The sequence below is a fragment of the Prinia subflava genome, chromosome 5 (genome assembly GCF_021018805.1).
Source record: "Prinia subflava isolate CZ2003 ecotype Zambia chromosome 5, Cam_Psub_1.2, whole genome shotgun sequence".
Lineage (NCBI taxonomy): Eukaryota > Metazoa > Chordata > Aves > Passeriformes > Cisticolidae > Prinia > Prinia subflava.
Genome location: NC_086251.1, coordinates 52,594,505 through 52,608,381, shown reverse-complemented (window position 1 = coordinate 52,608,381; position 13,877 = coordinate 52,594,505). Strand labels below are relative to the sequence as shown.

General features: G+C 48.5%; 1 protein-coding gene across 2 annotated transcripts in view; it reads right to left on the bottom strand.

The window, feature by feature from the left end:
• Positions 1 to 6,886: 6,886 nt before the first annotated feature.
• Positions 6,887 to 13,877, bottom strand: part of DIO3 (iodothyronine deiodinase 3) — a 63,640-nt gene continuing 56,649 nt past the window's right edge. The window contains exon 2 of one of the 2 annotated variants that reach the window (XM_063399383.1): positions 6,887 to 8,214. In XM_063399383.1, the coding sequence (XP_063255453.1) occupies positions 7,515 to 8,207 (693 nt within the window). In that variant the 5' untranslated portion in view covers positions 8,208 to 8,214 and the 3' untranslated portion in view covers positions 6,887 to 7,514. Of the gene's footprint in view, positions 8,501 to 13,877 lie in introns of those variants that run through there. The other variant, XM_063399382.1, reaches the window with a different exon arrangement.

The window sequence follows — 13,877 nt, the reverse complement described above, 5'->3', positions numbered from 1 at the left end:
TCATGCCAAATGACTCTGAGTGGTATCCATAATGATGAATTTACAGCCATCAGTAAGGAGACTTCTTTGATTGTCTGCATTAAAGCAGCAAATGATTATGATCCCATCCAGTGATGCTTTTCCTTGGCCTTATTAAAAAGAACAGCATACAAGGCAATCATACCCTTGGGTATCTTTTGACTTGCTCAAAAGTATGACTTAAGTGTTTTCTTTTCCAAAAACCCCAAATTCCATTTTGCAGTGATGACACATCCATCATCTAAAAATGAATGACATGGGAATTGCAATGAATGCCCTGATTGCTCACCTGGTAGCAAAAATAGCACCAGATTTCAGAGACAATATTTATCTGTGTATGTCTGTCAGCTGTCAGTGCTGTGCATGGGAATAGATAATCTCTTCTCACTGTCCCACAGTTTGGCCCTTATCTCATGCATTTGTGGTACAGTGCTGTGGTCCCTCTCAGACCTCAGTGGCTTCTTCCCCATCTTCTGGCCCGTGATCCTTATTGCATGGAGCAAGAGGGGCTCAACAGATCTAGGAATGAACTGTGAGACAGCGGGCATGTTCAGTAACTGGAAAGACAAAATCAACTCTGATTTTCCTTTTTGTCAAGTCTCTTTCCTTGGGTTTAGATTTATTAACAAACCAGAAGATTCCAAAGAGATTTCATAGTGATACAGAATATGTGGTAAAAGAAAAAAGATCTTTCCAGCTTCCAGCAGTGTCTGCGGGAAGTGCTAATTTACATCTCTCAGGGTAGCTTCCTATCCAGCTTTAGAAAACAGATGTACTTCTATGGTATGTACCAATTTGTTTCAGTTCTACTGATAAATCTCTATGGAGTTCCTCCAAACCTGTCTTTGTATTCATGAAAAAGCAGCAGAAGACTTCTACTCAATTAGTAAAAAAAAACTCGAAAAGCAAGATCCATGGCATTTCTTCCTCACTCTGCTTTTTTCTTCCATTCCGTTCCTCCCAATAGATAACTTCTGGTATTTATTATGGCTGAATGAATCAACTGAAGACATCTTATGGGAATAGGAGAGGTCTGGACAATCAGTTCTGGGGAACTGTTCCAAATTTTTCTCTTGTATTTGTTATCATACTTTTGCTCAAATCAGGTAGATAGAACCACTGAGGTCATGGTAGAGTATTTAGTATCAAAGATACTTCAGTCAACTGAACACTGACAGAAATGCACACAGATCTGCATGAACACCAAGAAAACTAGAGCCCACATAATCATACCAGTGGTATGCATTCTAGAGAAGGCAATATATCATTAAAAGGAAGAAAACATGATTAAATAAAATAAAGGGAACTAGACAACTGAGTTTCATCTATTCTGTTCCATTTCCCCAAAACTGTTCATTATTCACCAACACACATCCAATGTATGTGTTCCACTTCTGGGTGAGAAGACAAAGAAATTAACTTGGTAATTAAAAAAAGAAAAAGTATATTTATCACTTCTTGAAATAACTATTTAATTCTATAAAATACACAACTCCCTGCCACTCCCTTTCCAACGTTCTAAATACACTTTGGGCTAATTTTGATCTCTGCAATTGTATGCATCTGTATGTTAATGGCACAGTATGTTCTCTATGTCCATGTGCTGCAAATCTGGTTGACAGCAGTCTTACACCCTATTCTTTCCTGATTGTCCTTCATTACAAATAGAAAGTGATCAAATAAACAATATTTTTTTCTTGCAACTTCCAGAATTTCATCAGCTCAGTGCCATAGTTTTTAAGGCTCACTTTCATTAGAACAATTCTTAAAAGTCATAACTTATACATTAAAAATTTATTTATAACTTAATAAAATGTATTTTAAAATAAATATATATTTAAAATTTATCCAGATGTTATGAATTTTTTTTTTATTCTTAGGAAGGAATTATTCTCACTATCAGGTCTTTGGCGCTAAAGATATCTTTGGTATAATTATGCTTGCAAAGTTATATGAACTCAGAGAAAGCTCTGGAAGCTGTTTCAGCACAAAATTTTTAAAAATTATGATACTTGAAGTGAGGTTCTATGCAGTGACAACTCATTTAATTTCTGTGAGGTGGTTCATAATTTGAGAGATTATGCCTGACAACCTGTAGTGATAAAATAACTATACTGAAATTTTGTCTGCTGCAAAGGATTAGCTCAGTTGGTTAGAGCATGGTACTAATAATGCCAGGGTTGTGGGTTTCATCCCCATATGGGCCATTCATATAAGAGTGGAACTTGATAATCCTTGTGGGTCCCTTCCAGCTCAGAATATGCTGTGATTCTGAATGTATATCCTGACTGACTTTTCAGGCAAGAAAAGCAAGATGCAAGAAAAATAGAAATATGACCCTAAAAATCCAGCCTGGTGTGACTTGGAAAGGAATGTGAAAATCTGGTCAAATGCAGACTACTGAAGCACTAGTTGCTTTATAAATCTAAGATGGTGAGAAGGTGAGCATAAAAGAATGAAAGCTCTGTCATGGTTCTTACCCTCATTGCTAGGGGTTTCAGTAAAATACAAATCTGTTTATAATTTTCCATACTACCCATTGTTTCATAATGGTTAATGGAATACCCTTCTGCTGGGAACTATGTGCCAGATCATTCCTGAAAACTCCAGTAAGAAATGCAGCTCTTGGATACCTTTATCAGACTTTCAGGGATTACCTCCTTGTTGGGGTAATTCTGGGCTGGGGGGTTGTGTAGGAGGTTGAGTTACCTTACCCCATATGGCCATGTTCTAAAGGTCCTTTTAAGATGGAGAATATTTATTACTTGAAAGGAAATGAAAGCAAATGCTTCCATGAACAATGTCAGTATGGAGGTATTAATTTTCCAAAGAGCGACAAAACAACATATAGACCTGATCTTCTAAGTTTGGTTGGCACAAGAACTTCATGGACCAGACTGAGGGAGCCTTACTTTGAGGACACGAGCCCTGGGAAGGACTCTCATGCAAAATGCACTGGCTGAAGGATTTAACCTTGTCCTGTATTGCATTTTCACCCAGGAAATACTGAATACTGCTCACAATTCTAGTTGGTTTTGGCCATTGAGTGTTAATGCATCTACCACAGCAAACCACTTCCAAAATCTCTGAAGAAGCAGGTGGAAGGCCAAGAAGATGAGAAATACACAAGTTAGTTAATTAAGTGGAGGTCATAAATTAACTCCTTTTCAGGAGACATCATCAAACATTTGTCTGAAAAGAGAAATTTGCAAAGAGGGAAGCAGGTGTCGAATTCCCTTTTGGCATCTGGATCTTCAAAGCAATTAGAATGAAAAGCTACCTGATCTAAAGCTCAAGACACCAGGAGGATGGGCCTTAACAAGTGGAAGGAAACACATATGGATGGGGTTTACAACTCTCATGCTGTAGGGAGGATGCAGAATGGTGAGGAAATGTGCTGACATGCCTAAATTGTGACAGGATACAGGACCCTGGCACTGACAGTGAGGAGGAACTTGAGAATGATTTTTGAGCTCTGTATGCAAACAGCTGTCTGTCTTCCACAGCATGCTGTAGAAAAATAGAGGTTTTGAACCATCAGAAAAGCAAAGGAAGTGCAATAGCCCAGATTTTGATCATAATTACACCCAGGTGGTTCTGAAGTGACTACACCCGTGTCATTGAAGTTACACCAGTGCAAGACTTGTGTGAGAACTGAATCGACCTCTTTGTTTTCTTGCATTTGTGTACCAAAAGAGTACTCTAACAGCTCTTAGTAAATAATAAATTAATAATGGTATGATGATCTCCCTTATGACTGGAAGAAGTACAGAAAAATAAGTGTCAGAGTAAGAATTTGCCCGCAAGATTATTTGAATGTGTCATTTCTGCATTTGTATTGAGTATAGGATGCTTTGTTGGTCTAATTTTAATTTCTGGACCAATTTATTTTTTTATTCCAAACATCAGAAACATCCAGTGTAATCAGGTAATATGTGGTGAACAATAGAAAGGCTACAACATATAGGTCATAGTTCAAATGAGCAAGACCTTTGGTCTTTGCATGGCAAAGTACCTTTAAATCCCCAGCAGAAAGTAGTAATGAAAAACTAATGAAGGCAAGTGCTTTTTCTGTCTCCCTGCTGTAAAGCAAATAATATTTTAGTAGTTGGTTTCATTTGTGTTTCTCCATTTGTGTCTCAGAATACACCAGATTGCAATGTTACATCACATTTTTAATGACTGGAACCATGTCCTCAGATCCCCCTCTGACCACACCACAACTTCCTTCTTTCCTTTCTCCTCCTGGCTAAAGGACTGTATGTAATTATGATGAGGACATAATTCAATTAATTATTGACAGAACATGTAATTGCCACTCAGATCTCTCTCTGATAAATCTCTCCGTGCTCTCTGACTTCTGTTTGTCGTGCACTAGGGAGGTGGAAAGGCACTAAAAATGCGTTTTAAAGATAGGACATTTCTCAATCCTTTTGTATCAGTCGGAGAGGCTTCTGCCGCCCTGGGCTCTTTAGATGTACAGCGTATTGTTCTCGTCTGTGCTAAACAAGTACCCCCGAGAAAGCTCAGTGGGATGGAGGCTTATGATTCATTTTAAGTGGAGGATATAATAGGAGCAGATAACTTTGATTTGTGCAAAGGAAAAGTGTGATCTCTTTCAGGGATTCCAGGAATTCATAGCAATTTTTTCTTCTGTTGCTGATTAAAGAGAAAGTGATAAATAAGAGCTCTGTGTTCAGTTTAAAGGAGTAATGTAGCTTTAGAAAGCTGACTTTATTTAAGGGAAAAAATCCTGACCTCATATAGCCTTTGACCAAGATCTGCTAGTAGTAGAGAGTAAAGATGAGGCTGTTTCTGTCATTATTAAAGCCCACAGTGACCATTTCTGTTTGTATGACCGGAAAATGTCCTGGGGGCCAGGCTGGGGTGGGGATGTGCCCGGGTCTTGCCCGTAACTTCGGATTACAACTAAAGCTTGCCAAAAGCGAATAAAGGAAAGAGATAACGAGGTGAGAAAGCAGAGAATGGCTTTATTGTAAAGTCAGGAAAACTAAGCTGAAAAAAAAAAAGGAAAGAGAAAAAGAGTAATACCGTACACAGAGGCCGCCCTTGCAGCCGAGAGAGGAGACCCGCTGCTCCTCTGCCTTTGGTTTTTACAGCACGACGTGCGTGGGGCTGGGAAAGGCGCTGCAGGGCAGGGCCGGGGCCGGGGCCGCGCCGGGAGCCGTGGGCAGCAGGGCGGGGAGGGGGCTCTGCTGTCTCGCAGCGGGGCAGGGCGAGGTTTGCTGGTGCTCGGGAGTCTCGTACCAGCGAGGAGCGCTCATTCGTCCCTCGTGGGGTGGCGGGAGGGAGCCCAGGCTGATGTGCTCATGCACCAGCCGGGAGGCACTGATGGGGGCTGGCCTCGGCTCAGGCACCCGCACCTTGCCCGTGCCTGGGCGGGCTCTGCCGATGCCGGGGGCAGCGGGGTGATGCCCTGCCGCAGCCTGTCCTGCTGGCTCTGCCGCCGAGGCTCCCCTCGGCTCCGGGACCTCGCAGGGGGCTCTGTGCTTGGCGCCCAGCGCTCGGTCAAGGGAAGCCACACCGCCTCAGGGTGGGCTCTAGTCCCGCCGCCCCAGCACCTGAGCCGGGCGGGACCGGTGCCTTGAGCCCGGTACCGGGGCGTCCGCTCTCAGGGCAGCGGAAAGGTGAAGAGGGGCTGCATGTGTTTCGAGCACCTCAAAGCAGGCGCAATGGCCAAGCGGGTAGGGAAGCCCAAAGCGGGCACCTGAGCCGCACCTTTTGACACCTCAGCAGAGCGGATTTTCAGGGGGGCTGAGAGGACGAAGGAGGCGGACGGGCGGGGTCGGAGCATCTGATCGCTCTGTGAGGGACCACTCGGTAATGCTTTTCTTGTGGGGAGAGGCGGGAGCGGTTACGCGTGCTGGTCTAAACCGTGAATGCTGAAAGACTGGAACACTGCGGGTCCAGAGGAACATTGTCAAGACAGGGGCTACAACGCCCTTACAAACAGCTTCCCGCAGGTTTAGTTTAGCTCTGCGGGCCCTACTCGGTGCCCAGCAGCGTCCGCCTCTTGCCCAGCTTTCGAGCCGTGCACCCCTCTCCAAAACTTGGGGCTTTACCAGCTCGGGCGCTTAGTCCCGTTGCTGTCAAGGACGCGGAGGCGTTCAGAGGCGCCACGGGTGGTCCTTAAAGACCCAGTGTTTCTGGGCAGCTTTGTACGGCTCCTGCCGAGATTGCGGGTTGCTCTCCACGCCCTGTCTCACCTGTCGGGATCCAAGAGAGCAAGGTTCGACACCCCGCACTCTTTCAAGCGCAGATGCCGGCCGCCGGGGGTGGGGCTGAGCCTCGCACGGCCGGGCTGGGCGCTGCCCTGCTGCCCGAGCCCCTCAGCCACGCTTCCCCGCAGGTGCGGTTCGCTCTGCCCCGCCCGGGCTCCGGTCCTGCACCGCCTGCGTGCCCGACAGGAGGTGTCCGCGGCGGGGCGGCTCTCCCGCCCAGCACGGCTTTCCCCAGCCTGTGTTTTTGGTCGGGACTAACTTGGTGCACGGCGCCGGTCAGCCCTACACCTTCGCCCTCCGGGGCTCAGGGCTCAATCTGGGGCCGGCTCGCCGGGGTTACTGCGGGAGCACGCGATCCTCCTGACCCGTCTCCTCCCCCAGGAGCCGCGAAGGTTTGGATTTCCCCATGGGGACACCCAGCACTCTCCCTTTCCCCCGGGTCGAGGGCGGTGCGCGCTCCTGCCGCGGCCGAGCCAGAGCTCGCCGCCCCCGAGCCCCGGCAGCGCATCCTCTCCCGCCTGCTCTCCGCCTGCCCCTCCTCGGCTGCGGCGGGGGGTGCTGCGAGGTAGGCAAAAGGGAAAGTGAAGGTAGCGGTCTGAAGATAGAGAAAGGCAGTCAACCTTAGATGTGTTATTACTCAACCTTTATTATTTAAAAAAATTCATAAAAAAAAGGAAGGTGAACGACCGTCTTACAAAACCCCCCCACATAAATAGGACATTCCGTCCAGCTCTGGCTATTGGCAGTTCTAGTATTTGACAACATCAGACGCGATTTCCTGGCATTAGAGAAACCCATTTCAAAATCGGTCATCACAAAGAAATACTAGAAATCCCAGTTAGCACTTGCTAGGCAGCACGGAGCACTTGTACACAACTTTTCAGACACACACCCGCGCACACACGCAGCTGGGAACAGATCCCGTAGGACGAGAGCCTCCTTAAAAAATAGTAAACGCTTCTCAAAAAAAAAAAAAAAAAAAAAAAAAAAAAAAAAAAAAAAAGAAAGAACGAGACTTATTTACAAAACGCACATGGAAATACAGTATTGACAGAGCGTGGCTGGCAAATCAACATGATTTGAATAGAGAAAGGACTATGGCACGTCTTGCTCGAAAGCTCGCACAGCAGCCTCCTTCGAGTGTCCCCGCGGGAAGACAGCTCCTGCCATCCGCGACGCAGTGCCTTCTCCCTCCCCACCTCTCCTCCCGCCCTCCCTCGCCTCTCCACCCCTGCGCTTCTTGCCAGGTCCTTTTTACACTTGGATGACCACCGTGCTGGGGCTCTGGAGCCGGGTTTTGTACTGGTCTAGCCAGCTCCTCAGCTCGGAGATCTTGTAGCCCTCTGGTCCTCTTCCTCCCTGGTACATCACCTTCTCCTCCTGGATGATGTAGAGCCTCTCAAAGTAGGCTCCGTAGGCGGCGCTGGAAGCATTGTCCATGGTGTCCACGGCCAGGGGGCAATCGGGCGCCCCTTCCCTCATCAGCTGAGCTGCCCGCAGCCTGTCCTGGAGGCACTGGTGCTTGGGGATGTTGTAGGCTGCGTCCGAGCTGACCCAGCCGTCGGACGGGTGTGCTTCTTCGATGTACACCAGCAGGAAGTCGGCAATGTCCACGAAGTGCGCGGCCAGGCGCTGGAAGGACCTCAGGCGGGCCATGAACGGGGGTCAGGTGCAGCTGCCGAAGTTGAGGATGAGGGGTCTCTTGCCGCGGGCGAAGTCCAGGATGCGGAGCCTCTTCTGCCCGTCCAGCTGGATCACCTCGGGGTTAGGGGCCAAGGAACCCACGTGCGCCGACTTGAAGAAGTCCAGCTTCTGCCCGTGCCACACGGCTTTCAGCGACTCCAGCGTGAACATGCGGTTGGAGTCGGACACGCAGACCGGGGGGTCGTCGGGGGGCGGCTCCTCGCTGGCGCTGGCCGCCTCCTCCGCCGTGGGCATCGTCAGCATCTTCTTCCTAATGCACAGAAAATCCAGGAGCCAGAGCATCACGGCGGTGAGCAGGAAGCGGGGAAATAGGAGGATGCAGGCGGCCGCCTGGGTGAGCAGCTGCAAGGTGTGAACGCCGACGGAGTGGAGCATCGCAGCGGTTTGCGCTGCAGGGCGCTGGCTGCCGGGGGGCCCCCACGCACCCTGCGTGCCGGGGTCTGTGCAGCACAGCTGAGATCCCGCTTCTCTTTAAGCCCATTTTATAGTCAGGGATTTAAATGAAAAGTGACTCCACCTCCGTCCAGAACCCGCCCCTCTGGAACTTGAGCCTGGGGATTACCTACCCCTCCACTCTAATGACCTAAAAATACACAGACAAAAGGGGAGAGAGCCCCGGCGGGAGCCGCGAGGGACGTGCAACGGAGCAGGGTGCAGCCGCTATCAGGCGGGGCAGAGAGTCCGACACAGGGCACCGCCGGGGTCCCCGGCCTCAGATAGCGGCGGGCGCTCACAGACAGCCCCGCCAAGGACAATGCAACAGGCACATCCCGCCCCCGGCCCGGCTCCCCACCAGCTGTGCGGGCGCGGGGCCGGGGCGGGAGCGGGGGCCGGGGCCGTCCCGGCAGCGCCTGCAGGTGACAGGGACGGGCCGCCTTCGCCGCGTCCCTTCCCGCGCCTTCCTCCCCTCCCCGCCCCTGCAGCTCGCTCGCCCCCTGAGCACAGCCTCCGCCCCACCGCACGCCCCGGCGCTGCGGGAGCACCCGGGTCTCGAACCCGCGGCCACATCCTCCGGCGGCGGCGGCTGCGGGACGGGCGGCGGGGGCTGCCCCGGCCCCGCTCTTCCCCCGGGCCCGCGCTGGGCGGGCCGGGCCCCGGCGGCGGCGGCGGCCCCGGCGCGGGGGGCACCAGGTGGGCGCGGGCCGGTGGGCGCTGCCCCGGGCGGAGGAGGGGCGCGGGCGGCCGCCAGAGGGAGCTGTTGGCCGAGAAGCCGCGGCGGCGGCGGCAGCGCGGGGCCCTCAACCCCGGCCCGGTGTCCGCGCCCGGCCCCGGCCCCGCCACCTGCCCGGGCCCCGGCACCTGCCCGGGCCCCGCCACCTGCCCGCGGCACCCGGGAGTGCGGGGCCCCCGCTGCGGGGCCGGTGCTGCGGGAAGCGCCACAATGGGTGGGCAGAGGGGACTGTGGAGGCGACAGGAGAGCGCTGCGTGTGCAATGTCCCGCTGCTCAGTGGGCTACTACTGCATCCCCGTGAGCAGCGAGTCAGGGCAGACGCTCCTTTGCGGCGTGCCAGGAGGAGCCAGCAGCACTTTTCTGCACCTGTCAAGTGACATACGAACACAAGCTTCTCACGGGACTAGGTCTGGCAAAACCCTTAAACTGGGGGCTGAAGCATCACCTCACGGGCATGGCCAGGAGGACCTGTGTACTGTCCACAGAGTGGACACGGGAGTGGTTTTGGGTTGGGTGGGTTCTGTATCAGTAGCAAAGTGCTCACAGTATGCAGGGCTGAACACTGACCAGCCACCTTCAGTCTTCACCCATCAGAAGGATCATTTAAACTCCTGTAAGTTCCTTCCTGCTAAACTAGATGGAGACCTGTCCCAGAAGTACAGCACTTACTTACAGAGTAGTCTGTTGTCTCTGCTCAGAACTTTATGACTCCATGGTTGCAGGGTTCCCAGCTTGCAGCATGCACATGGTTTCCCCACCAGCTTCCTCAGAAAGGGACATTACTTGTCCAAAACGCAGAATACTGCCCTCTGCTATGCAAATGTAGCTCATGCAACCCCGAGCTACTGCTGCAGCTGCCACTCACCCAGGTGCCCGTCACTGACTTTGGGACATGCCAGTGTGCCAGTGGGTCCTGCATGCCCTGCTTCTGCCTGTGGCCAATGCCAGGTCTCTGGCTGCAGATTCCCAAAGACCTGCAATTTCCCCAGGTGCAGTTTGTGCTCCACAAGTGACTGTGCATGTCCCCTCTTGTCTATCATATGCGAAATGGAAAAATGAATGCTGAGCCCCCTCATGGGAGGCTAGGCAGCTTGCTTATTACAAGAACCCTAAATAAAAGGCAAAATTAAAATCCCATTTTATTTTTTTCTTTATCTGGTTCTGAATAGGCTGGTTTAGAGCAACCATATCAGATGCCTGGTTTGTAGTGCCCTGGTGCATCGTCTTTAGTTGGAATCAGCAGCAAGGTAATTCAGCATTTTAACATTTGAAGGGAAATGTATGCTCCAGCCCTCATAAAGCCATGTTCATCCACTAGCCTGACTAATAACTTCTTTGGAATTCCATGGTGCTCAGTCCAGGGAAAATTACTGAGTAGATATTTACTGTATTGTCAAACTTATTTTGAACTGTTCATGTGGGCCACTCACCACCTCTCTGTGCAGTTACGCAATCCTGAAAACCACAAATTAAAGCCTCTAAAGAGACGCAATAACAAATCTCTGGTAGCTCTGAAGAAACCCCCAGGAAAAAAAATTGATCTCTCAAAGTGACCTCTTCAAACTGTGCTGACAGACAAAAGCCTGAGTAAACAGATGGGTTTGCAACCCTGAATATCAACAAACTTTGCTCTACTAGATCAGTGGGAGATTTTCCGAGGTAAAAATGCTATCTGCTCATATATACTCTATTTGCAGCTGGGACTTTGGAAATTACTTTTTCTCCATTCCCTGTAAACAGCTTTACTTTGGTTTTTTTTTTAGCTTGAGGGAAACCTTTGAATTGGGGTTTCCTATTCAACTGTGGATAGAGAAGACTACTGAAGCATTTTGCTTCACTAGCCCACTGCTACACTTTCCTGCCACGGGAAAATTCAAGCACGTCCCGAGGCCACTGGTTCATGGTGAAACCAACAGTGGCTCTGCATGGCCCTACAAGCCATGCTCCGAGGTGCTCAGCCAAGGTGCAGTGCTCATGTATTAACTCCATGGGAAAGGGTGGAATTCCTTCTGCAGCCCTTTGGTTCTCGAAAGGTTTGAAGTGATGTCTTGCTGCTGTTCTCATGTCTGTGTTAAGCTGGATGGTTTTCAAAATCCTGTGTTTTAACTCTGGTAAACCCCCTCTCTACTTCCCAAAAGCTGTACCTTCCACCTGGAACTTGGATTATTTTTAGGTGTGTGAAGGTACTCAGTCTTTCTAGGAATCCATATCACTGATATTAATAGTGTGGGAACTTCTATCTTCCTGTATACTGAGGATTTCATAGAATATATCCTAAAATAGGGGTTTTACAGTGGCACATCTGGTTATGGGTGGTTTTTACTCTTCTGCATGTGGTCTGTGGTTCAGCAGTCACTAACTAAAAAATACATAAGTTTGTGTGTGTGTGTCCTCACACAAGTGCACATACATGGTTCACATTATTTCCTTTTTTCTGAGAACTTTATAGATGTAGTTTTTCTTCATTTGATAAATGTAATTTATAACTCTTTTAAAGTTCTTTTCATAAACAGGAGCTACAAAATAAATCCAGCAACTTATAAAAGCAAAACCTCAAAAAACTGAAATTAAAACCATCAGGTCTGCTTTGATGTAGAGGATGTGTTGAAATGGTATATTTACATGTTTATTTTCTATTTTATAATTTCCTGCACAAAGGCACTCAATACTTTCTGACAGGAACTGAAATGTATTTTGGAAGAGTTCCACCTCTCATGTCATCTAAGCTCCATGTCATTAATGTGGTGGAACTCTATGTGAAGGAAATGAAAAAGACTTTCCTGAAATAAGAGCTGGACAATTTCTACTCATCTAAGTGTCTACCCAGTGACTGAAGAGAGGTGCAGTGGTAAATTACTCACCTGTCTGGTATCTGTAAGAAGTGGGTAAAAGTTATATTGCTGAAATTGGTAGTGGGTAAATTCCATTTGCAGTTGTTTGCTTGTAGTGACACCTCTGGAAAAATGTTACTGTATGCTGGAGACTGTACATGGGTCTGGCTGTCTCTGGAGCTGCCTCTCAATCTTTCACCACTTTTAGATGACACCTGTTTTTATTTTCCTCCCTTCTGTGTTTTTTTCTTTAATTTTTATTTTGATTTTTATTTTTTAGTGAAATATATATGACTCAGAAAAAAGCATACAAATCCAAGCACCTAGGCAATGCCTGGAGTAGGTTTGAGTATGGAAAGAAAAAAAGTGCTACGCTGCAGATTTGTCTACAAAATCACTATCAGAGCCATGGCCTTTGACTCTACCCACCCTGCCACTCCTACCTTCAAGAACATGACAAGTGTATTATATATGACAAAGAGGTTCCCAGCTGTGAAGCTTTCAAATTTTTTTCCCTCACTTTTTTGCTGACTCCGGGTTGAACTGGGAAAGAGTTGTTTAATTTGGAGGGAGAATTGATTCCACAGCCACAGGTCTGTTAGTGTGGTGCTCACCCTGAGTAAGTGGAAACCAACATTTTCTTGAGCCCGTGAGCCATCTAGCAAGGCTTTGCCGTGTGACCAGGTGTACAGTGCCCCTGATGTGTTAGTGGGTTTCTGCACCTGCCTCTCCATGGCTGCTCCCTAGTGCCCTGTTGTGCCAGCAGCCTGCCAGGCTGGGGTAGAAACTAGATAACCAAAAGGTTCTGGATTAAAGAATCTGGTTTTAAGCCCACATGGTTTTGGTGAGTGTGTTTACTTTAGAATCCCTAAATTAGTTCTAATAGCATCACTTTCAGTGCAACTTGAATGACAAAAGGTGCAACTTTCCATTCCAATAATCCTTCCTTACTTCTACTTGCACTGTGTCTTGTGTGATCCTGAAGTGATCTGCAGTGATGTGCTTTGGGGACTAAGGGGGCAGAAGAGCTTGGGTTTAGAAAAAAAAAAAAAAAGACTTATTTCCTGACAGGTTAGTTCCCTAAACTTGCTAATGATGAAAGGAAATGATCATCTGTGATGCAGGGGAGGCACAAGAGAAATGGCCACTGCTGGTGGCCAAGGCAGGGCTTAGAGGACCATCCTATCCAACTGACTTAGCAGAATTATCCATCTGCCCCTGGGTGGAATTGGAGAGTGAGGATGTGTTAAGAACAGAAACAAGTTTCACTGCAAATGTGGATACTCTTACACTTTTGTGTAGTGAGAGAGCATAGGAGATGTACAGGAGGTGACAGTGGCTGTCACAAGGTCCTGCTGGGCAAGGTAACTGGATAGGGTTCACAGCTGGCTTCTGGGGGGAGCCAGCAATATCAACTTCATCAGCAGCTGCTAACACACCTCCATCAGTGGGAAATCAGATTATCCAGAGCCCCCTGTGCCAAGCACATCCCTGCTACCCACCAAGCAAACTGCTCAAAAGCTGCTGTGGCTCAAGGGCTCAGGCTGGCCCCCTGGTAGTACGGTATAATTACAGTCATCTGAATGGTTTGCTCTGCAGCAGAGACAACAGTCTAGTCCAGAAGTGGAACCCCGTAGAGTTATACTTAAGCAGCGACTTTATACACAGTGAATACAGATGAAGTCCTTGGCAGAAAACAGAAAATACTTCTATCATTGTCTTTGTTTCAGGTGTGCTGTAGATGAGGATAAGGAGATGCAAATTGCTTGAATCTAAATCTCCTCTTTGAAGATTGTAAAAAAATTCACCACGTGCAGTGTTTTACAACAGAATATGTTTCAGCACATGACCTAAAAATTCAATACACTAACACTCTTTAGAGAGATGGGCACAGCAGGCTGATAAGTTTTT